This window comes from Gossypium hirsutum, chromosome A10 (assembly GCF_007990345.1).
Source record: "Gossypium hirsutum isolate 1008001.06 chromosome A10, Gossypium_hirsutum_v2.1, whole genome shotgun sequence".
Lineage (NCBI taxonomy): Eukaryota > Viridiplantae > Streptophyta > Magnoliopsida > Malvales > Malvaceae > Gossypium > Gossypium hirsutum.
The window spans coordinates 109,923,161-109,946,094 of NC_053433.1; the positions used below are offsets into that span (position 1 = coordinate 109,923,161).

Genomic DNA, 22,934 nt, shown 5'->3' on the forward strand with positions numbered 1-22,934 from the left:
TAGTAGAAATAAAAAAGGAGGACGAAAATGTGAAAAAGAAGAGGGGGACTGAATTTTGGTCGATTTCTACAAAAATCCACTCAAACCCTAACAATAGGATAAAAGTTATATCATCCATAATCCACCAATTTTCATTTCTTTTTTTCTATCCCATGCTTTTCCGATAAGGCAAGTATTACGTTTGTGGGACATGCTGCCTTTTATTATTTATTATTATTATTTTATTTTTTTCGAATTTAGGGTAGGTTTGGATGGATGTTTCTTTACCTATAGTTAGTGTAAAAACAATAGTGGTGGTGAGATTAGATATTATAGTATGAGACAAAAAGTAAACTAAATATATCGCACCTCACCCCACCACCCATCTAAGCTCACCATTAGATTTTATGGGTTTTAATTACCGAAAATATTTTTGAATATTTCAATTATTATCCGTTTTATTTTTTATATTTAGATTTAAATATTTGAATCTATTATATGATTTATATTTTAAAATTTTATTTTTAAAAAAATATTTATATTATTAAATACAATGTTGCTTGAATTAGACCGATTGATTGAACCGAGAATCGGTTAAAGTATTAGTCCAATTAAAAGGGTTAGACTGGTTGATTCGTGAATCTGCATGGATTAATTAAATTGTGTTAAAATTGAACGTAAATAATGACAATAAATCACAAAGAAAGAGAAAAAAAATACACAGAATTTTACGTGAAAACCTTTTTGAGAAAAAACATGGGTAGAAGGGAAGAAAGTTCACTTTGTCGAATTCGAATGATACAAGAGGAGAGACGGTTACGTCTATTTATAGATTTAAAAATCTTATTCTAAACAAAGTCAAATAGAACTAATGCAGTAAGATTAAATTACTTTATTCCAATCAATATCAAATAGAGGAAGTAAACTTTTATATGGATTTTACTTGTGCAGCTTGTACCATATCGCAAGGGCCGAAATATTTTGCTTATTGAGGATCTACAATGGGTTGCGGCCTTTGGCATCGTAGATCTCCTATCTTGCCACTTATATTTTATTTTAATAGGAATTTATGTCACATAACTTCTAACAATTTGAGCTTAAAACATTGATTAAACTAGTTGAACTAGTTAACTTTATTTTTATTTTTTAATGATTTAATTAATCAAACCGGTCAAATTAGGAATCGTTGGTTTGACCGATTTGACCATCAATTCAATTTTAAAAACTTTGACTAAACATGGATATTTAACATATTTGAATATTTTGTATGGATAATTTATTTAATTTGAATTCGGATGCTAATACTCGAATTTAATCTAAATAATAAACAAAATTCAAATTTTAAAGCGACTTTGCAAATTCAAATTTTATAATAAATACTAATATAATGAAAGAGATTCACTTACACTAATATAAAAAAAGTTTAACGGAGAAAGGTTAATTTTCCTCTTTTCTTTCCTAGTTTTTACCCCCAATAAACAGATTCTAACTATGAACTTGTATACTGTTTTCGCTTTCTTAAATCCCTCTTGCTTTGGTCTTACGTTGATTGTATTGACATCCTCTTTAACGTCCTATAACTCCCGGGTTTGAGTTCCAATTTTTGTGTATAGTTGATATTAGCGTAAAAAAATTAATAAGTTTTAGATCAGTGTAAGTAAATCTCTCTTGAATTATAAATTTTTAAAAATTTTAGTTTTTAAAAAAAATATTTAAATTAATTAATTATTATTAAAAGTTAAAAGAACACACTTTTCAAAATTTTAATACATATTTTTATAAAAAAGTTATTTAAATTATAAAATGTGAAGAGGAATATATTAGGACTATATATATAACGGTATATGGTCACCTTTCCGTGATCTTTCCTGCGGTGTGATCAAATCTAAGAGCACAGAGGAAAGCGGATGTTTGGCGTTAGAGAATGATCAGGAAGGGTAGCGTGAAAGGGGCAAGCATTGGCATTGCGGATGGGGCTCAAAGATCAAGGCACTGACCAATCGGCTGCTAGATTCTTGCGTTGCTTGTTGTGTGGTTCGTCGGTGGCTGGCTACTGCCTATTGGCTAATCCTTCACTCAAATTTTTATGCATCTCTCTTGCTTTTTTTTTTTAAGTAACATTAGTTACTAAATTAAAGTTATGTTGTCGTTTAGGTTATTTAATTAATGAGTTATTCAAAAGTTTTCATTAAAGTTATTAAACTGTTAAAATTAAGACTATATGACTTCCTTTGTTCCTATTAGAGGTGATCATGGACCGGGTTGGGCCGGGCTCAAACAAAATTTTAGGCCCGTCTACTATGCCCAGGCCCGGCCCAGCCCGAAATATGGGCTTAAAATTTTGCTCAAGCCCGGCCCGAAATAAAATTACTAAGCCCGAGCCCAGCCCAGCCCGACCCATATTAATTTTTTTTTCTTATTTCATTAAATAAAAAAAATTTAAAAATATAATAAATCAAATATATTTAAAAACATAAAAACAAATATTAAAACAAATAAAAATAACACTAAAATAATTCTTAAAATAATACAAAAATTAACAATATAATAAAAAATATTTATATTAAAAATTTAAAATAATTAAAAATAAAATAAAAATATATATTAATATATAATTCGGGCCGGGCTCGGGCTAAAAAACTCTTACCCGAGGCCCAGCCCGTTTTCTAAACGTGCCTCATTCTTTTGCCCAAGCCCATTTTTCGAGCCTATATTTTTACCCAAACCCTCCCATTTTTTGGGCGGGTCTTCGGGCCGGGCCGGGCCGCCCAGCCCATGATCAGCTCTAGTTCCTATTATCTATATCAATCGAATTTTTTTTTTCTTTTTTTTTACAGTTCAATTTCTTTTTCATAAAACAACTTTAGACGTCACGAATTTATAAACTAAAATTTAAACAGTTTGTTTTTCCAATCTCCAACATTAACCATCACATTGACTCAGATATAATATATGTTCTTTTACTTGTCGATGGATACTGATCTATCGTACAAATCATCACTTGGAGCTCATTGGTGAAACTTAAAAAAAAAACTTAATAGTCCAGTAACTTAAATAAAAAAACTTTTAAATAGTTTAATGACTTCAATGAAAATTTTCAAATAAATTAGTAACCAATAAAAAAGTTTACCAATAATTTAATAACTAATAAAATAATTTACCCTATTTTAGTTTTTTTTACCTATTTCTTATTATTTAATTTTGGTTGATTTAATTGATCTCTACTAAATTTTTGTTCTACTAAAAAACTCTTTTGACTTGCATTTGGCTCATGGTGGGTTTGGATGGAAGCTGCATTTACCTGCGGTGAGTGTAAAAATAGCGGTGGCAATGAGATTAGTACTATAACAATACTGCAGCGTTAAACAAAAAGTAAGTTAAATATAACGCACTGCACTCAATCGCCTATCCAAACCTATCCTAACACCTCTTGAAGTAAATTGCTACCAATTAATCCAATACAAATAAAGTTTCCCTTGTGATTGGAAGCTTTAAAAGAACTTAGTAATTTTAATATTTACAAATCAAGTTTAATTATCATTTATATATGTTTGGTTTAATTCATAAGAAAATATCATTATTATTTGAATGGTATCAAATTCTATATTTTATTTAATTTATAATTAATTTTAAATATTTTATATTTTATACAAATGAATAATATTTGGTACACTATTATGGGAGATTTTAGACTTTACAAGTAAAACCAGTAGTTGACAAGTGTTCTATAGAAATATAATAAAATATTAAAAAAACATATGATAATTTTCTAAAGCTATTTGTGAAATAATATATATTGCCAATGTACTAAATATTAACCCTTTATATCATATACAAATAAATATTATGTATAAATTAATGGAAATAAGTAATAATTTTCTAAAGCCATTAAGTATTTCAACAAGTGGTTAGGTGTAATGGTAAGATACACTACACTTTCAAAGGGAGAACGTTGGTTCGAACTTTGGAAATAATATTATTAGCAGAGGTTGTCATGAACTCCGAACATGATTCATAAAACGGACATGCATAATATAAAAAAAAATAAGTGTCACTAAAATTAATGTTGATTCACTTCTTTAAAAAAATTAATGATTCTATTTCCACTTTAGAAATTCAAATCTAGAGGAATGAAAATAAAGAATGTTCCGGGGGAAAATACAGGGCGGCCCATGACCATCAACATTGCATGCAATCATAAGCTTGTTGGAAAATCTTACTTCACGCGTGGATTAGAGAAAATTAAATCATATAATAGCCTAATGTTGTATCGGATTAATGATTGAATCCCATTTTCTGGTTTAATAATAATAAGTATTCATTTTATAAATTATAGGTGTAGGGGAGTAAAATTAAGTTTAAGTTGAGTTAAATTTTACAATTTGAATAACAGATTAGTGTAAATATAAGAGTGTTCAAACGGTTAACCAAATCGAATTAGTATAGTAGTATTAATCGAATTAACCGAACTATATAATCTTTTAACCATTAACCGAATCAAAATTTATATATTTTTTTGTTAAAACAAGTATAAAATATATCAAAAAAAATATTGATGATGTTCGTTTGTCTTGAAAGTTAACTGAATTAATTGAAATTTTAAGTCTTGAAATACTATATAATTAAGTTCATTTAATTATTCAATTTCAAACTGAATTAACTGATAACCGAACTTCTAAAAAATCATTAACCGACCTCAGACCGAATTAGATCGATTAACCGACCGAACTGATCTAATTCGATTAATCGGTTGGTTAATTCGTTTTAATTGAAATTTGAACACTCCTATGTAAATACTTTTTGGTTCTTGTCAATTCTAAAAATGAGCAAATTGGTCTTTGTCAAAAGAAAATAACCAAAATCATTTTCAAAAATTCAAAATAATTTTTAAATTCTAAATTTTATATTTTTAAAAAATATAAAAATTAAAAAAAAAACTAAAGAGTTTTGGCAACTTAAATAAGTTAATTAATGATTCATGTTTATCATATTAAAATATTTTTTTTTCTTATTTAACTTTAAAAAAGTTTTCAAATATATACGGTTTCAAATTTATATACTCTAACATAAAATTAGTTATATTGTTACAAGATTTTAAATTGACATGTTCAATTTAATTCGAATAATTTCACTCGACTCGACTCGGCTTGACTTGAATTTCATTTCATTATACACAATTCAAAAAAATTCAAATCGAATTAATATAATAAAATAAGATTCATTAACTTAAAATTTTTTTACTTAAATCGATCGAACACCCACCCTTACGGAAACTTGTAAAACATTGTGTTTAAGGAAAATTCCCCCACAATACAACAATCTCTTATTTAATAAAGAAAGAGAAAAGGTCGTAGGATTTAAAAAATTTGGGCCTAGATTGTAATTAGTGTAATGGGCCAAATACTTGTTATAAAATTTGTTGTATTTATAGGCCCATTGGGCTCAGAGTTTTGTTTAACGTACTGAAACCAAATTTAAAAATGTTTTTTTATTGGTCCTTGAAAAAGATTTATTTTATTGGTTTAAGTTTTGGTTGTTATAAAGCTAAAATTAAAATAATACAAATTTAACAGATGAAGAAACAAAAGGAAAGCGAAAGGGGATGAAATTATTATCAAAATAGGTGAGGCAAAAACTGTTGACCAAAAATGGTCAAAGGGATTGAGCTGACTCACTGTGTTGTACGGAACGTGTCAAGAAGGTAGGCGTTTTACATGGCGACGTGGCATGGTTTGGAACAAATTGATGAGGAGGCCGTTTTTATCTAACCATCACCCTCTTTCATTACGACTCACCCCTCTCTGACATCATCCTTCTTATATATATATTCCCCTTCGTTAAAAAAAGTTAACAAATATAATATGAAATTTCATTAGTAAAATATTTTTAATAAGATATAATTTATTACTTAAATAATCGTATAAGACACTTACATATAAAAAATAGTGAAATAAATAATATATGAAATTAAAAAAAACTTTTAATTTAAAGAAAATAAACATAATTATCTAAAAAAAATTATTTAGTAGAAAAACTTCTTAGTAAACAAACGTATGAAAAATTGAAACTTAAAAAAAAAAATTGAAACATTGAATTTATTCATTAAATCTGTTAGAAAAATCAAAAGTTGATGGCAAAAAAAAGTTCAAAAATACAATTAAGACCATTTTGACAAAACATACAAACATTAGTGGTCAAATTTATAATCAAGTCAATTTAAAATTTCCCCTGGCCTTCTATGGCACACACCCAAAGCTTATAGGTGCTCGTGGACAAGTATCATAAAAGTTTTTGTATTACGAGTTAAATTGTACTTAACCTTTTTTATTAACAAAATAAAAAAATTGGTCCTTATATGTTAAATTAAAGAGCAAATTAGTCATTTTTGTTAAAAAAATTATCCATTTCTACATTAAAAACTGGCCATTATATGTCAGAATGAGGTACACGTGGCTGCTTGGTTAATTTTTTAACCACACCAATTTTTAACAATGAAAATTTATGAAATTTTTAATAAAAAAGATCAAAGTTTATCTTTTGATCTAATATACAAAGATAAATTTACTCATTTTTTGAGTAATGCAATTTAACTTCTTATATGGAGATCTCTATAATATTTTTACCATGCACATCAAGTGTTTGTACTTTTGTTTAGTTGAAATTTCCTTTAGAAATAAAAAACAAGAACCATAGTTCCATTTAGGGCGAAGCCAAAATTATTTTTAGGAGGGCAAAATTATATTATAATTTTTATTATAGTAAAAATGTAATTTTTAAAAAATTAAATTAAAATTTTATCATTTTTAAGAAAGCTAAAGTGGAATTTTACCTTTATTAATTTAAAATTTTAAAAATTTTAAAGTACTAAAATTTTTTATTTTAGGGAAGCCCGGTGCCCCTGTTAGCCCCTGTTTCCATTAAGTCGTTGACATAGGTACAATTAAATTAATAGATATTTACAATGTGAGTGAAAAATTATATAATAGATATATTTATTAAAAAATTATATAAAAGAAATTCAATCAATGTTTTGGTTATACTGATAAAATCAATTGTTTCTCATATTTAGTATTATGAGTTTAAATCTCATTTTAATCAAAATTTTATCATTATATTATATAGAAAACAAAAACAACTTCATTTAAAATATAACTTAATTTATATATGGGAGGATGTTTTAATATTTTTATAACTTAGTGCCCGATTCATCCGTGATACCAATTTAATAAAACGCTTAAAATAAATATAGATTTATAAAATTTAAATATAGCAAATATTTTACTTATTTTAAATATTAAAAGTAAATTCTTTAAAAGATTTTATTTAAGATCGAAGATATTTATAAAATTTAAATTGATTGATGGATTACATTTAAGAAAAAATAGAATCAAACTGATAAAATAATTAAAGATTAAAGGGTTAAATTTATCAACAACTATTATTTTAAAAGATTAAAATATGTTAAAAATCCTTGTAGTTTTCATAAAATTAAAATTTAGTCCGGGGTTTGAGAAAAAAAAAAACTATGAAGAGTTCCGTTGAGACAAGCAAAATTTAACTGAGGTGAAGACAAAATTATTAAATGCCAAAAATCCGGCCACAGATTTTTTTTTTTTTTTTTAGAAATTAAGTGATATTTGCAAAGCAATCTAAATGGGGAGCCCACATATTACACCTGCGAGGGGGGAGCGTGGAACAATGACAACCCGGAAAATCATGCTTTACCTAAATCAATTTTTATTATATATTATAAAAAAAATTGTCCTAATAATTATAAAACAGATAAAAGTCTAAATTGATGTCTAATTTTAAAATAAACCATGTTTTATATATGCTTTAATATTTACATTTAACATTGATATTAAAGTCAATATAAGAAAAAATATTTTTAAGCATATTATATTTTTATTTAAAGAATAATATTTGATGTATTAGTCACATAGAAGTAACAAGTATTTTACATGAGTATAATAATTAAAAAAATAAATATTTAAAAATAATATATATTTTTTGTTTAAAAAAATCCGTACTTAAAAAAATAAGCAAAAGAAAAAACAAAATTATATACTTGAAAGAAAAAAAGAACAAAATTATTAAGAAACACTACCCGCCAACCCCACCATTGTCTCTATCTATTGTCTACTACTACCTGAGGAAATTTCCTTATTTCATTCAAAATATTTTTACTTTCGTTTTTTCTGGTTGTTGATGATCAGAGAAGAACAAAAGGAGATTAAGTTTTTTATTTGTTGCACTTGAGAAACAAAAATGTTGGGTTCTTCTTCTTCTTCTTCAAAGGGAGGAGGGAACAACAACTGTGATTATTCATTTAAGATATTATTGATTGGTGATTCTGGAGTTGGCAAAAGTAGTTTGCTTGTTACTTTCATCTCTAACTTTGTTCATGATCTTTCTCCCACCATAGGTAACTCCTCTACTCTCTCTTTCGACTCCTTTATTTTGTATTTTTTGCCATCTTTTTGTATTTTGCTTGTTGGTTTTTGCCTTTGGAATTCACACCCAGAATTTGCTTTGAGTTTTTAAAAACTTTTTTTGACAATAATTTTAGAAAGGATTGTTTTTATGCATTGGATTGGTAAAGGATTGAGGAGAAGGGATTAAAAGGAATACTTTTTTTGTTTTTCAATTGTTTAGGGAGTTAAGATGAGGGAAAAACAATGAACCAACAAACTTCCTTTCATTTAAACTAAAATTCTTTCCAAGTAGTTATGTTAATTGTTAAGTTTAGCCTTATATTATTCAGGAAATAGGTTCAATGGTTTAGGTTTCATCATTTTCGAATGGACTAAACAAAAATTTCTTATTTTTTTAGGGGCCAAAGTGCAATTTTACCATGTATTAACTTAAATTTTCATTATCTATAGAAGGACTAAATTGCATGATTTTTATTTCGGGTAATTCGTCCCTGACTCTAGCTTAATTAGCAATGATGGAACAGTGAACAGATGAGTAGCATAGGCAATTGTAAATTTTAGGCATGGAAACTAATTCAATTATCCTTGGAGAAAATTTTTGCACTTCGGTCTGGACTCTGGGCCCCCTTCCTTGTAGTAGCAGAAAAAAGGTTTGAAAGGAAATGCATGGCTTGGTAGTTGTAAGAGGAAACTAACATGGGAAAAGCAATGCCTCTTCTTTGTATTTTGTGTTCATCATCTTGTCCCATGCATTAGAAATATCTATGTTTAGCTTTTATGTCATATGTTTATTGAGTTCTTTTGAATGTTGTCAAGGGGTGGATTTCAAAATCAAGATGGTCACAATTGGTGGGAAAAGATTGAAACTTACAATCTGGGACACAGGTAAAATTGATATGATAAAGCCAACACTTTGCAACTAGTTCTTACTTGGTCCTTTATTTTTTCTGGTGTTTCCCTTGTGTATCTTGTTAGTTGCACGGCTGTTTTGCATGCGATAGGCTTGGAGTTGATGCTACTGATTTGTTTTGCTGATCTCCTCTGGAGTCTTCACTGAGAGAAAGAAAGTGGGGTTTGTAATGGTTTCATCCTTGTTAGAAGACAGAATAAAGGTTTAAGAATGTGTTTGAGTGTTTTCAGAAGTTAAGGCCGAATATATTGCTGAATGATATTAGTAGGATAGAAAATGTGCCTTAAAAGAGTGATAAAATCTAATGACTGCTTCTAAGGTGGCCAAAGAAAGCTTATTAAGTTGCAAGAAAAAGGACATCCAGGCCTACAATTTCTGAAATTGATGTACTGGTTATTGGGAAGAAAATAAATTTTGGTACTGCTCTAAATGTTGTGAGGATGAAATGATCCTGATGCAATTACTGCTGAAGCATTTGGGACTCATCTTCTGCTCATTGGAGTGAAGATAGCATTGATGAGTGCATATTTTAGGGGATGGTATGCTTGCTCTTTTATTGGATATGCTTTTATGTTGATGGAACCCAAGGAAACAGGTATTGTGGTAGCTGTAAAAGTAAATATTGGCCAAAAAGTTAGTGGAAAGCATGCCCGTGACAAGATAGACCAGAAGAATTTTGGTTTAATATAACTGAAAACATATAGCTGGAAGTGTCAGTAGCTTATTATACAACCGAGTACCTTCTAGCGTGTTCTCAAACTCATTGGATCTTTGTATGTTAACAGGGATCTGCATGTAGGATGTCATTGAAATTATGAGAAGAATTATAACTGAATGCTTATCGAGACTCCTCAACTAGGACTTGTGGTGTAAATTTTCTTTGAAACTTCAACCTGCTTATGCAGTCATATATATGGATATGCGTGTGCGCGCGTGCATATGTACATATCATTTTCTCAAGTACTAAAGTCTAACTCTTTGAATTCACAATGATGGTTGAAGCTAGAATTGGACCAACCTATTATGATATATTTGCTCGCCATTGCAGCAAAAGAGCTCCTAAAGTTTGTTTACTGATGTACTATAATCATATGCACTGTTAATTTTCTTCTGTGGCATTAATTTACATTTTCCTTTTGAGTGGGGTGTTTCATTGTTGTCAGTCTATCATAACAATCTATGTGAAGTTGTATACAATATGAACTGTTGGGTTCTGTCTTTGGGAAAAAAAAAGGTATGATTGCAAGAAGCTCCATTTTCATATCCTTGATCATTTCTAGCACAAATGGATTTTGTTTTAAGCATTATTTGCTGTTTAACCATTAGTGAAGTCAAAAGCATGATTGAAAATTATTAATAACATAAACCAGGAGCCCATAATTGCAGAAGCTTAGCCTTTAAGCTCAGATATATCTTCCGTACTTTCCATTAGAAGAATAAGAATCATCTGACATGATCCTTGCTGTTCGGTATAATTTTATTTCTTAGAGTAACCCTAATGATGGAGAAGTTCTTCCAAATTTTGTTCTACATCAATTCTTTTGCTACGGAATCAGAGCTCGCAACTTACGTGCACCTAGTTCTCATTTTAATTGTATCTTTTACCTATTGCAGCTGGTCAGGAGAGATTCGGAACATTAACTAGCTCGTACTATAGGGGTGCACACGGGATTATCCTTGGTATGTCCTTGCATATTTGAAACATTTAGTCCTGAATATTTGTTACTGATTTTATTTTGCTGAATATATGTTAATGAATGATGCTTCGTAGTTTATGCATTGGGCAGACTACAAGAACTATGAACCATTCTTTATGTGGTATTTGTCATTACGATTATGCATGCCCGGGATCTTTAATCATCATATGGTCGAAATAGATGTATTGCTAATATTTGTGAGGACTATTATGATGCCATTGCTGCTTGCATAGTTAAATTAAGGGAACTTGAACCCTTTTTTCTTTTGTTACTTTGAAGTATATGACGTGACTCGGCGTGAAACCTTCACCAACTTATCTGAAGTTTGGGCAAAGGAAGTCGAGCTCTACTCCACTAATCAAGAGTGTATCAAAGTTCTGGTTGGCAACAAAGTTGACAGGGTAAGCCCTATAAAATTATTAATCATAGGAATAAGGCAGTGCTCGGTTATTCTTTTACTAGGTAAAAGATGCTTAATCGAATATATATCTTGTTCTTATGAAAAAGAAATGTGCCATTTTCAGGACAGTGAAAGGGCTGTAACTCAAGAAGAGGGTATGGCTCTTGCGCAGCAGCTTAAATGTTCTTTTCTCGAATGCAGTGCTAGAACCAGAGCAAATGTGCATCAATGCTTTAAAGATCTCGTTTTAAAGGTAATTACCTGATGAAGAACTATTATATACGATGATGCTCACTGAGCAATTTCGAGTCCATGTTGGAAGCTTGGTTGTGACCTATGCTAATGCATTCTATCGGTTCACAGATTCTCGAGGTACCTACTTTATTGGAGAAAGGATCAACGGCGGTCAAGAAGCAGATTTTGCAGCAGAAACAAGTACGGAAACCACCCGAAAGCAATGCCTGCTGCTTTCAATGAACATTCTACAACACTCGAGGTATAATCATACACAATAATGTTACACCACTACATATAGAAAGTTCCACAACAGATGTTAATAGTCGCAACAAAGTTATTCCCGGATGCACCGATCGGACATCCGATCGTATGTTATAGATATAAAGATAGTTTCGTCGGAGACATCTTCATTTCTTCATTCGTAATTTTTCGAAATATAGGGAGATGAGGTTTCATCTTAGGTTAATGTAAATTTTTGTTTTACCATATGTTTTTTATTATCTTATGCTTTTTTTTTTTGAAAATTAATGTTTGTTTGAGAATTTTCAAGGAGTGTTTGTGTGAGGGTTTATTAGAGAATTTACATTAAAAAGAAGATTACGTATAATCTTTCAATATTGTATATTATATATAATTTTTTAAGTTCATCATCTACCCCCACACAACTCATTCATTAAATATTTATTTATTTATTTTATACCATATTTAGTGATGGGGATAACATGGTTCGGATTTATGCCAAAGTAATCAACTAATTTGTCAAATTTTAATTTAAAATAGTATGGTTAAAATATTATAGTCCATATATGGGTATTGTCTATTTTTTCATATTATGCCCCTTATCCTATGTTTGGAGATGAAGGTGGAGAGAATGTTTGTTATATAAAGTAAGAGCTTGATATGAATATCTCTTGTCCTATCCCTTAGGATTAGTAATAGGGTTTGTTCACGAAGTAATTTCATTGCTTTACTTGTTTATTTTTAGAATTTACAAATTTTTGAATAAAAGTATTGGGTTATTTGTTTTGGAGATATTTGTACAAGTTAAAGCCTGAAACATGAAAATCAATTGAGTTAAAGGTGAAAGACTTGAAAGAATGTTTACTTGAGGATCAAGTAAAGGCATTGGATTATAGCGAAGCTCTTATGGAATTATGTCGAGATAATCTTATGCCGAATTTTAGTTTTACTTTATAGAACAGTGATTAGACTATAACTCTTATGTAAGCAAAACTTAAGTATTATCTAGGTTAAAGATATTCCAAGAGATCGAGAGAGCATAAATTTATTCAAGTTAGAGATGTTTTATATGTGCATTGTTTTTGTAAACAATCAAAAGAATATCTTGTATTGCAAAACTAAGCTTTTGAGGGGCTTAGTGGAGAGTGATATAGTCTTTATACAATGATAAAGTTGCTAAATTAGTGAGAGTTAGCTCGATGTTAGGATATAAATCATTGGTTGTACTGTGAGAAAGATAGTGAGCATTAAGACCCAACAGACGTAGACTAAGATCAAACTATATAAATAATCTCGATATTTATCTTTACATTTATACATTTTTAGTTTTGTGATTAAATCTGTGGCTATAGTTTCAATCATTATTTTAGTTAGTTTTTTATTTGCTAAGCAAGTATCCCTCGTTTTTACCGGACTTATAAAACCTTGATAGCAAGCGGTTTAATGATGACTTTGGCAATAATGTGTAGAGTTGGTGGGAAAGTTATGGAGAGTCTTTTTGGAATAGGAAGGGACCTTCAAGTGGACTCTGATTGGACTTGACGTTGAGGCTTGACTTGTTGGTGGCCCATGTGAGAATTGAGGAGCATAAAGGAATCTTTAATCGAGCGAATCCTATTTTAGGCGAGCTAATGATTGACCTGATGAGGTCCTAATAAAAGTGGTTGGGTTGGTTCCATAGTTTTTCCTCTCTTATATGTATTATAGTTTTATTAGTGACAAAGTTTTTGGAATTGAGTTGGTAGTCGAATCAATCAGAATATTAATTTTCGATTTGATTAATTTCTATAATTTATTTAAATAAATTATTAAAAATAATAAAAGCGATTAATGAGTTAACTATTCTAATTCCTTTATTTGAATCGATATTTTATTAATTTTCACTCTAATTAATCCGATTGATGAGTCTAGTTTAATTATGAATACATTGCAAAAGACAATGTTCAAATATTTTTCTAAAAAGTAATTTAAGAATTGTTGATTCAAGTAAATCGTCCATTTAAAATATTTAAATTCTAAATATTTTTGTAAACATTTGTAATTTTGATGATTTTTTTGTTCAAAGATACATAATAAATTCAAACATTATCCATTGAAAACCAAAACACATAAACAAAACAGAATAATTTATTTTTGAAAAAAATATTAATTTCATAACAGCAAACAAAATATTTAATATCAAATTATTTAACAATTGTACATGCATGGTTGTCTCTTGTTTCTAGTGTACTAGTCTAATTAAATATTAAGCTCAATGTATTGGCCTATTAGCTCAGTTGGTTAGAGCGTCGTGCTAATAACGCGAAGGTCGCAGGTTCGAAACCTGCATGGGCCACTTATCATTTTCTTCAACTCATTTACGGAAACGGTGCCGTTTTTTCTTCATTCCAGTGCTCCGTTTAAGGCAGGGCTCAGGTTGCACGCAAATCCAATCTATACTTTTTGAAGTTCGTCTATTTTATTTTTATAATGGGTTTTTTTTTAAATTTTATTTTTTCAAATTCTCATTAAACATTTGACAAGACTCTTCAAATATTTGCGTAAATTTTCATTAAACTTTTAAATTTTTTGAATATTTTAATTAAATCTATCAAAATTTTTAAAAATTATTATTAAAATTCTCAAAAATTTTAAATATTTTAATTAATCTCTTAAAATTTAATGTCAAGATCCATCAGTAATCTATTTGATAGATGATCAGTATGGATTGAGTCCAACCTTTGTAAGGCTAATAGCATGCCCTAATCTTAGATTGAGATAGCATCTTCTCACCTAAACTTTTCAAGAACAAAAAATTTATAAATAAAAAATTATAAATAATTATCATAACTACCTCGCAGGTATCTATAAAAACTAAAATTTCACCCTTTTTTTTAAATAAATAATTAAATATGATATTTATAATTTTTATTATGATATCAAAAGTTTTTATTTAGAAAAAGGACCCAAAAACCTTATATTTTTCCTTAAATTTATGATTAACCCAACAAATAAATCTTGACAAGTTTTTAAAGAGGATTGCTTTATTGACAACTTTTAAAAGAAAAAAGTAATTATAAATTTTTGAAAATAAAAAATTACGTTTTCAAAAAACTAATATAATAACCGATTGAGCTTTAGCTTGATTAGAATTGGTATTGTTATCAGTGCAAATGAACGTGAGTTCAAGTTAGCTGAAACATATTATCCTTCTATTTAATGGTTGGAGAGAGGCTATAGACAGTTCTAGGCATTGAATAAAAAAAAAGTCGATATGATAATTAATTTTACGATAATTACAATCAAAATTAAAATTAAAAAAATAAAATAATTACAATCAAAATTAAAATTAAAAAATATAAAATACTAAGAAATAATAATCTTTTTGACCTTGCGTGAAGGACTCACAAGTTTAGAAGAATTACATTTTATACTGTCTATTTTTGAATATTTATCAAATACATGTTGAAATATGAATAAATAAAAGATTATCCAGAAAAAAGAATAAATACTTAAAAAATTCATATAACATAAATTAAGATATTAAGGTTAGAATTTTATATCCTTAAATTGTACTTTCTTTTTTTTTTTCTCAAATTTGATTCCACCTCCCTCAGAATTCGGATTTCAACTTCTGTTCAAGTTGGTCCATATATATAAATGGATAAAACGCAAATGAAAAAAAAATTAATTATCAAAAAGAAAAAATATATATTTTAAAATTTGGATGGATAACTCGGTAAATGTCACATGAAACCTCAATTATTAGGAATTAAAGAGTTAACTGTATTAGACATCTCTAAATTAGGATTCTTATTTTAAATTGATCCTCAAACTTTAAAATATTTTAATTATATCTTTTAAACTATCGATGTTATACTAATAAAGGCCTTCAATTATTAAAACTATTAATTTAGCCTTTAAATAACATATCATATATTATGTGACATAATTTAAAATGAAAATTTAAAGAAAAGTAAAACATTGTAGCATAAGTTTTAAAAGCCTCTATCACATGGACGAAATAGTTTTGGTTTACACAATAAAATTTTGAATCGAGGACACACTATCGCTCCAAGGAATTCTCCTTCAGTTAATTGGATTTATTAGCATACTGATGGAGCTGTTAATTTGAGTACAGGTTTTGCATCGGTAAGGGCAATGATTCGAATCATCAAGGTAACTGGATTTTGGGTTTTAACCATTCTCTAGGGATTTGTTCAATTTTTTATGCCGAGCTGTGGGGTATATTTGATGGGCTGATTCTTTTACAAGATTGAGGTTTAAATAGCATATTGATTCACACGGATAGCCTTGAGGTAGTTCACGCTTTGCAATGGAGTAATACAACTAGTTCGAGCTCTACAATAGTTAGGAGGATCCAATCATGATTTTAATAATGAAAGGACCTTATTGATATAATTTTGATAACTTAACAATACAATTAGAAAATTTAATGTTTAGAGCCAATTTAAAATGAAAGTTATAATTTGGGGATATTTGGTAGACTTGAAATTAAATATAAAAGTTGATCAATAGCTCCTTAGGAAAATGCAGAACTAAACCAAATAATTAGTGTACATATTATTTTGGAAACAAGAAGCAACGCCTATTAGCTCAGCTGGTTAGAGCGTCATGCTAATGACGCGAAGGTCGCAGGTTCGAGACCTGCATGGGCCACTTCGTTTGAATTTTTCAACTCATTTTGGAAACGTCGTCGCTTCTTTCAGAGCTCATTTTCAAAATCCGATCCATACGTTTCGAAGTTCCTGTATTTATTGTATTATTTTTTATTTTCATCTTGTCCTATTTATTTATTTGGAATATAGAACACGAAAATCTTTTAGTGACCAAACATAGAGTATTTTTTAAACAAAAATTTTTGAAATAAAAATATTTTCTATTTTCTCTCTTGTTCTAAAAAAAGTGTAAAATGAAATTGAGCATTTAATCACAGATAATTTATTAGTATTGTTATTTTATTTTTCTTTTAATTAATTCAGTTATTTGCAAAATTTATTCATTTATTGATTGTTTAGTGGATTGGGTTAAATAAATTTGTGATATTCTTTAGTTTATTTATTTTGAATATAAAGTTTAATATTTTAAAATTAAAAAAAATGGATAGAGTTTATATTAACTAAATTTGTACTGACGTATAAAGTTGATTCATGTGCATATTATATCAAATTGTTATAAAATTCATTAATCTTAATTTTAATATAGAATTGATTTTGACGACATACTTTTTTAATGTAAATATTAATATTTTTATTTATATTTGATAAATTATTTAATTTAGGACTAAGCGCACACAAAAAGAAAAAAAAAACAGAAAATCGATTCAAATCGTAATGTTGGATTCACTTTTATCAAATTCAGTTTAATTTTAGTTTGATCATTAGTTAAATTTATTTGCTTTAGTTCCAATTTTTGGTTGTTATGATAAAAAACTGCTATTATTCAAACTAATTTGAATTTTATTTCTTTTTCTATTTTTAATTAATTTATAATATAAAAATAAATATTTTATATAAATCAATGATAATAATTTATAGAAAAAGTACCTAATTTTTATTAAAAAAACTAATGGACCAGATCCAACCGATATGATTTCGATTTGTTTTGATTTTTTTTTTTGGTGAAAGAAGAAAAAAAAAGTTATAAAGAACTACTTAGATAAATACACAAGCTTCCATAGTTGCGTTTCAAAAAATTGAAAGTCATCATTATAATCAGCCGTCATTTTCGCTAGCCTATCAACATTTTTGTTGAGTTCTCTGGAAACATAATGAATCGACCAATGCACCATCTTAACTAATAACAGTCGGATTCTTCTGACCAAAGCTGAATTCAAACCCTTTGAAGACTTACTTTGTAAAGCTTGTACTGCCTCTTGACTGTCTGAAAAATTTATCAGCCTGTCGAATCATCTATCTAATGCAGTCATCAGACCCCCATAATTCTGCGTCTAAGATAGAACAAATTCCAATAAACCGGTTATAGCCAAGGATCCAACTCCCATACTTGTCTCGTAACCCCCCCCAATCATGGCAACCCCAAAATTCTCTTTTATTGCACCATAAGTGTTTAATTAAATCCAATTCTCAGATGAAGATTTGATTTTTTAAAAGGTAAAAAGATTGCAAGATAATTATACTTTTTTTTAAAACTGATTTGAACCGAACCATTATCACTTAATTTAATTTTTAGTCTTGTTAAAAGATAAAGCTTTTAAGATAAAATAATTTCACATAATATTTTACCTTTTTATTTGTTAGAAAATTAACCCATTTGATGAAGTTATTTTAATGTAATAAAATTTTTCAATTATAAATGAAATAAATTTTGATTAAAATGGCAGAAGTCCCTACACTTTTTTATTAAAAAAATTTGGTCCCTTTGTTTAATTTTCCATTAAAATAAACAAAAATAAAATAAAAATTTTAACCCTTAATATTTATATTTTTTTCAATTTCGTCCTTACCCTTTACAAGTATATATTTTTTTTCTAATTTTAAATAAAAAACAAAAAATATATAATTTTTTAAAAAATAAAAATTATATATATATTAAAATACAATAATACATGAAAAAACTCTTTAAAATTCAAAAATAAAAAAATAAAAAAGTTTTTTAAAATATTTTAAAATATAAAAAATCAATGTTATCTAAATTGGATCGGACCCATTGGATCAAAAATCAACTGGGGTATCGGTCTAGTGAGAGGTAAAATACTAGTTGACCCGAGAATCGATATGAACTGGTTGAACTAAGTTAACAAACTAGTTGAATCACTTTTTATAATTTGTAATATTTTATTTTTATTTTTTAATAATTTTTTTATAATCATGTAAAAGTATATTTATAAAAAAAATTAAAATCAAATGAAGATTTTACTGATAAACTTAATGATTTAAGATATTTGTGTATTGTGTTTAAATTTCATTAGTCATCATTTTATGTATTTGTTTTTTTTAAAATTAATTTTTAAAGATATAAAAAGATAAAAATACATGGTAATAATATAATATATGTTATAGAGGACTTAAATAATAATTTTCTATTTTAGGGGTAAGGTTTCTTTTTGTCTTCTGAAATTCACCTATTTTTTTTTAGTTATTTTTCAATTGAATTGGTGCTTATTTTTTTTAGTTATTTTTCAATCGAATTGTTGTCTTAAATTGTGACACCAATTCAGGAGCTTAAATATAGGTAGGTATAGAGAAAAAAAATTATAATTATTTATTTTCTATAAAAATACTTACAATATCATAAAGTAAATGTGTTTTTCCTTTCTTTCTTTTATATTCATTATAAGTATAATTATATTGATGAATTCAATAGTTAAATTATTTTAAAAAGATAAAAATAAATTCCAAATCCTTATATTCTTCGTATATTTAGAATTTAGGTCATTTACTTTTCGGATTTAAAAATATAAGTATAATTGTTAACACCATTAAAATTCTTTTGTTTACGATACCTTTTATTTTGTTACATGGCTAACAAGTAATTTTTTTTAAATTTCAAAATTGCATACCAATAAATTTAACAAAAAAATTAGTTCGAGTTAACATTTGTGCCTGAAATTTAAAATTTTAAAAATATAAGAACAAAATTCATGAAAATAAAGATAAATGGTTTAAATTCCCAATGATAAAAAAAATACAAAAACTTAAAATATATTTTAACCTTAAAAAAATCACACAAAAAGTTAAATTTTCCATACGTATAAGTGAATTTCTCCTGTATATTTTACCACCTCCACTATGATTTTTATTGTAGTTATTGTTCAATGAACCAAATCATGTGAATGTACACACTATAAATGCAATAACTGACATGCATGAGAATAGCATAGGCCATCCCATCATATGCATACATATATGCACATACATGTACTCAGCCAATGTATACTAATCAACTCACCCAAACTTTATTGAATTATTCAAAGCATATATGTTATTCAAAAAGGTGATAATGAGAGAGGGGAAATGGGTTTTCATGGGATAGTGGCATGAATTAGTGGAAAAATGTGTTCCTCGTTATAATTGCTTATAATTGCTACGTATGAAGTCATATAATGTGTTTGCTTCAAGTGGAAGGCAAGGGTTGAATACAATTTCTTTTAAAATAAAACAGATAAAATAAATTAACTACACTTGAATTCTCTAAATAAGATTGTCACCTGCAACAATTTTAGAAGAGTGTTGTATGACCCGAACATCTTCAAATATCTTTATATCCTAGTTTGTATTAAAGGTTATTTTGGCCAAGTAATCAACAATTTTATTAAAGTCTTTAGGAGAGTGTTGTATAACCCAAAGTCCTATATTTTGTAGAATATGATGAATACGTTTAATAAGGACAGAGTTCAAACTCGTCAAAGAAGAATCCTTAATGATCCTGATTGCCTCCAAGCTACCTATTTGAATCATCATTTCAACATATCGCTTGTCTTGGATGACGACCAATCCTTCAAGAATACCCCACAATTCAACATCAAAGATTGAACATGTAGAAGCCCAATTTTGCCCGGACCCAACCAAAAAAACCAAAACAAACAAAATAAAAATATAAAAAAATAATAGTCCACAGTCCATTTAAAACAAATGTAGCCCAATATGCATTAAACCCAAAAAGCCAAATTTATAAACCCAAAAACTAAAAACCCTAGGCGGCCCGTTAGCCCAAAAATTAAACTCAATTTCGGTAAAAATTAAACTCTAATCTCATGTGAGCCTCCAGTGCCGCAACCTCCTCGATCGCGCCGCCTATGTCGTTTGACACCCCTCTGCCACCACCGTTGACCACGCACCAATACTTATAAAAAGGACGAAGAAAAGACAGAAACAACAAAGAGATAACAACAGAGAACAGTGACAAAACAGTGGAAAAGAATAGTGAAAAACAACAGTTCGATTGTATAATCGCCTATAAAAGCTGTTGTAATGGCATGTAATCTTTGGAGGGAAAAAAATAAAAATAGATACAAGCAAAAAAAGGGCAGTTCATTCACTCGTATTTCATTTTCTTTCTTTTTCTAACAAAATAAAAATAAAAATAACAAAAACAGAAAGTTGAACGGTTTTACCTGAGTCGCCACGTAGCCGTCGTGAGCAAGGCCGTTAACCCCGAGGAAAGACGCCTCCTTTTCAACGCAAAAGGCCTTCGGGTTCCTTTAAACTCCTCGAGGTTTCGTCGGAGAAGGGAATACGAGGGTGCGCCTTCAAGAAAGGGGTCGAAAATGGCTTTAGAAGGCTTTGCCTTCGAGATTGGGGTCAAAAATTTTTTAGGGTTTTTCAGCCACTGGGTAAGGTGGAGCCGTTTTCGGCGACCGGTGGCCGTCGCAGTGGAGGCTCGCCGATAACAGGGCCGGAGGTGGGAAGTCTTGGAGAGAAATAAAGAGGTTTTTAGATTTTTTAAAAAAAAAAACTAAGGTTTGAAATGAATTTTTTTATTATTATTTTTCACTTACATAAGCCCCCAAAATGACATCGTTTTGAGCTTATGCTTCAGACACCAAAACGGCGTCGTTTTGGACCCAAACCCGGTCCGACCCAACAACTCAGCAAGATCTGCATGTTTTTTAAAGGGGGTCTAATTGCTGCTTTGGCCCTTCCGCTTTTTCCTCGTTTTTCAATTTGGTCTTAATTGCTTTATTTTTTTTCCTTTTAGATTGCACCATTTAATTTTATTCCGTTTTCAATTTAGTCCCCCGATTTGCCAAAAATAACGATGCGTTTAATATTTTTTGGGATATTTTCCCATTTAGTCCTTATTTCTTTTTGCGTATTTCATTTTGGTCCTTTATTATGTTTTATTATTTTTACAATTTAGGCCCCTAAATTCCATTTAAATTTCAATTTAGCCCTTTTTATATTTATTCATTTATTTTATTATAATTTAGGCTCTAAATTTCATTTTAAATTTCGATTTAATCTTTTATTCATTTAATTTCAACCTTTTATAGATTTTTATATGTATTGTTATGTTATGTTTAATTAGTTAATTAATATATTCGTTCATTTATTTATTTCTTTACCTTTTTTTGTATTTAAAATTTGTATTGTCATTTATTCCTTTATTTGCACATATTATTATTATTTATTTATTTTTCCTTTATTATTTAATTAGTATTAGAATAGTAATTAATAGGATTATTGCCATTGTTATTATTTGGTATTTTATTATTATTATAATTTTATTATTATATCATTCCTTTATTTATTATTTACTATTTTAGTATTCTAGCCATATAGCCACTTCACATTATTTCATTATCATTGTATTATACGCTATTTTTAAACACATTTGTCCGTTTTTCATACGATGCCCGAATAAACTAAATATATGTACCATTTTTAAGTGTTACATAATTTTTTTTACTCGATGCATAAAAAGAAAATTTTTAAAATTAAGGCAATATTCCGTATTTGGAGATTCGAAAAGTCTTTTCTCTTTGAACCTAGATAACCGAACATTCCTTTTAAAATTAAAACACATGAGATTTAAATAGTAATTAAAATAAAGAGTAAGCTTATTCTCGAGGATTCGAGATGTCGTGTCTTAACTTACGGGATATGACCTTTTGTTACCTCGAGATAAGAGAGCCTTTTACATACATTTTGATTTATTCAAGTGATTTTAATTTAAAATAACATTATGCAAAGTGAGATCGCGTTTTAAATTCTCTTCAAATTTTTAATTTTCGATTCTAAGACATCGAGTAATCAATTAGGTACCAATTTTGGGCGTGTTGAGGGTGCTAATCCTTCCTCGTGTGTAACCGAATCCCGAACCCATTTTCTGGATTTTGTAGACCAAAAATCATTGTTTTATTAAATCAAGCCTTTTATTAAAACAATCAAATCACGAGGTGATCCAATCACACCTTATAAAAAAGATTGGTGGCGACTCCCATTTTCATTTTCAAAATATAAGTCGATTTCAAAAAAAAGAAAGTTTTGATAGAACATTCGCCCAAGTATCTATTATATCCCATAATCCACTCACCATTTCCATTTATTATGACTTCCCTCACTGCAACAATT

The 22,934-nt window shown here is 28.4% G+C and overlaps 1 protein-coding gene and 2 non-coding genes across 5 annotated transcripts; all 3 read left to right on the forward strand.

The window, feature by feature from the left end:
• Positions 1-8,105: 8,105 nt before the first annotated feature.
• LOC107915787 (ras-related protein RABC2a) lies at positions 8,106-13,678 on the forward strand. Of its 3 annotated transcripts, XM_041078059.1 has the most exons (7): positions 8,110-8,404; positions 9,231-9,299; positions 10,939-11,004; positions 11,301-11,422; positions 11,546-11,674; positions 11,785-11,917; positions 13,368-13,678. In XM_041078059.1, the coding sequence occupies exons 1-6, from the start codon at positions 8,248-8,250 to the stop codon at positions 11,896-11,898; spliced, it is 657 nt and encodes a 218-aa protein (XP_040933993.1). In that variant the 5' UTR covers positions 8,110-8,247; the 3' UTR covers positions 11,899-11,917; positions 13,368-13,678. The 3 variants fall into 3 exon arrangements, with proteins under 3 accessions (XP_040933994.1, XP_040933993.1, XP_040933992.1); XM_041078058.1 differs by lacking the exon at positions 13,368-13,678 and having other exon boundaries at positions 8,111-8,404; positions 11,785-12,305; XM_041078060.1 differs by lacking the exons at positions 9,231-9,299; positions 13,368-13,678 and having other exon boundaries at positions 8,106-8,404; positions 11,785-12,305.
• A 481-nt stretch (positions 13,679-14,159) lies between these two features.
• Positions 14,160-14,233, forward strand: TRNAI-AAU (transfer RNA isoleucine (anticodon AAU)). The gene has a single exon. It is a non-coding gene; the product is annotated as a tRNA-Ile (tRNA).
• Positions 14,234-16,483: 2,250 nt separating this feature from the next.
• On the forward strand, positions 16,484-16,557 carry TRNAI-AAU (transfer RNA isoleucine (anticodon AAU)). The gene has a single exon. It is a non-coding gene; the product is annotated as a tRNA-Ile (tRNA).
• The last annotated feature ends 6,377 nt before the right edge of the window (positions 16,558-22,934 follow it).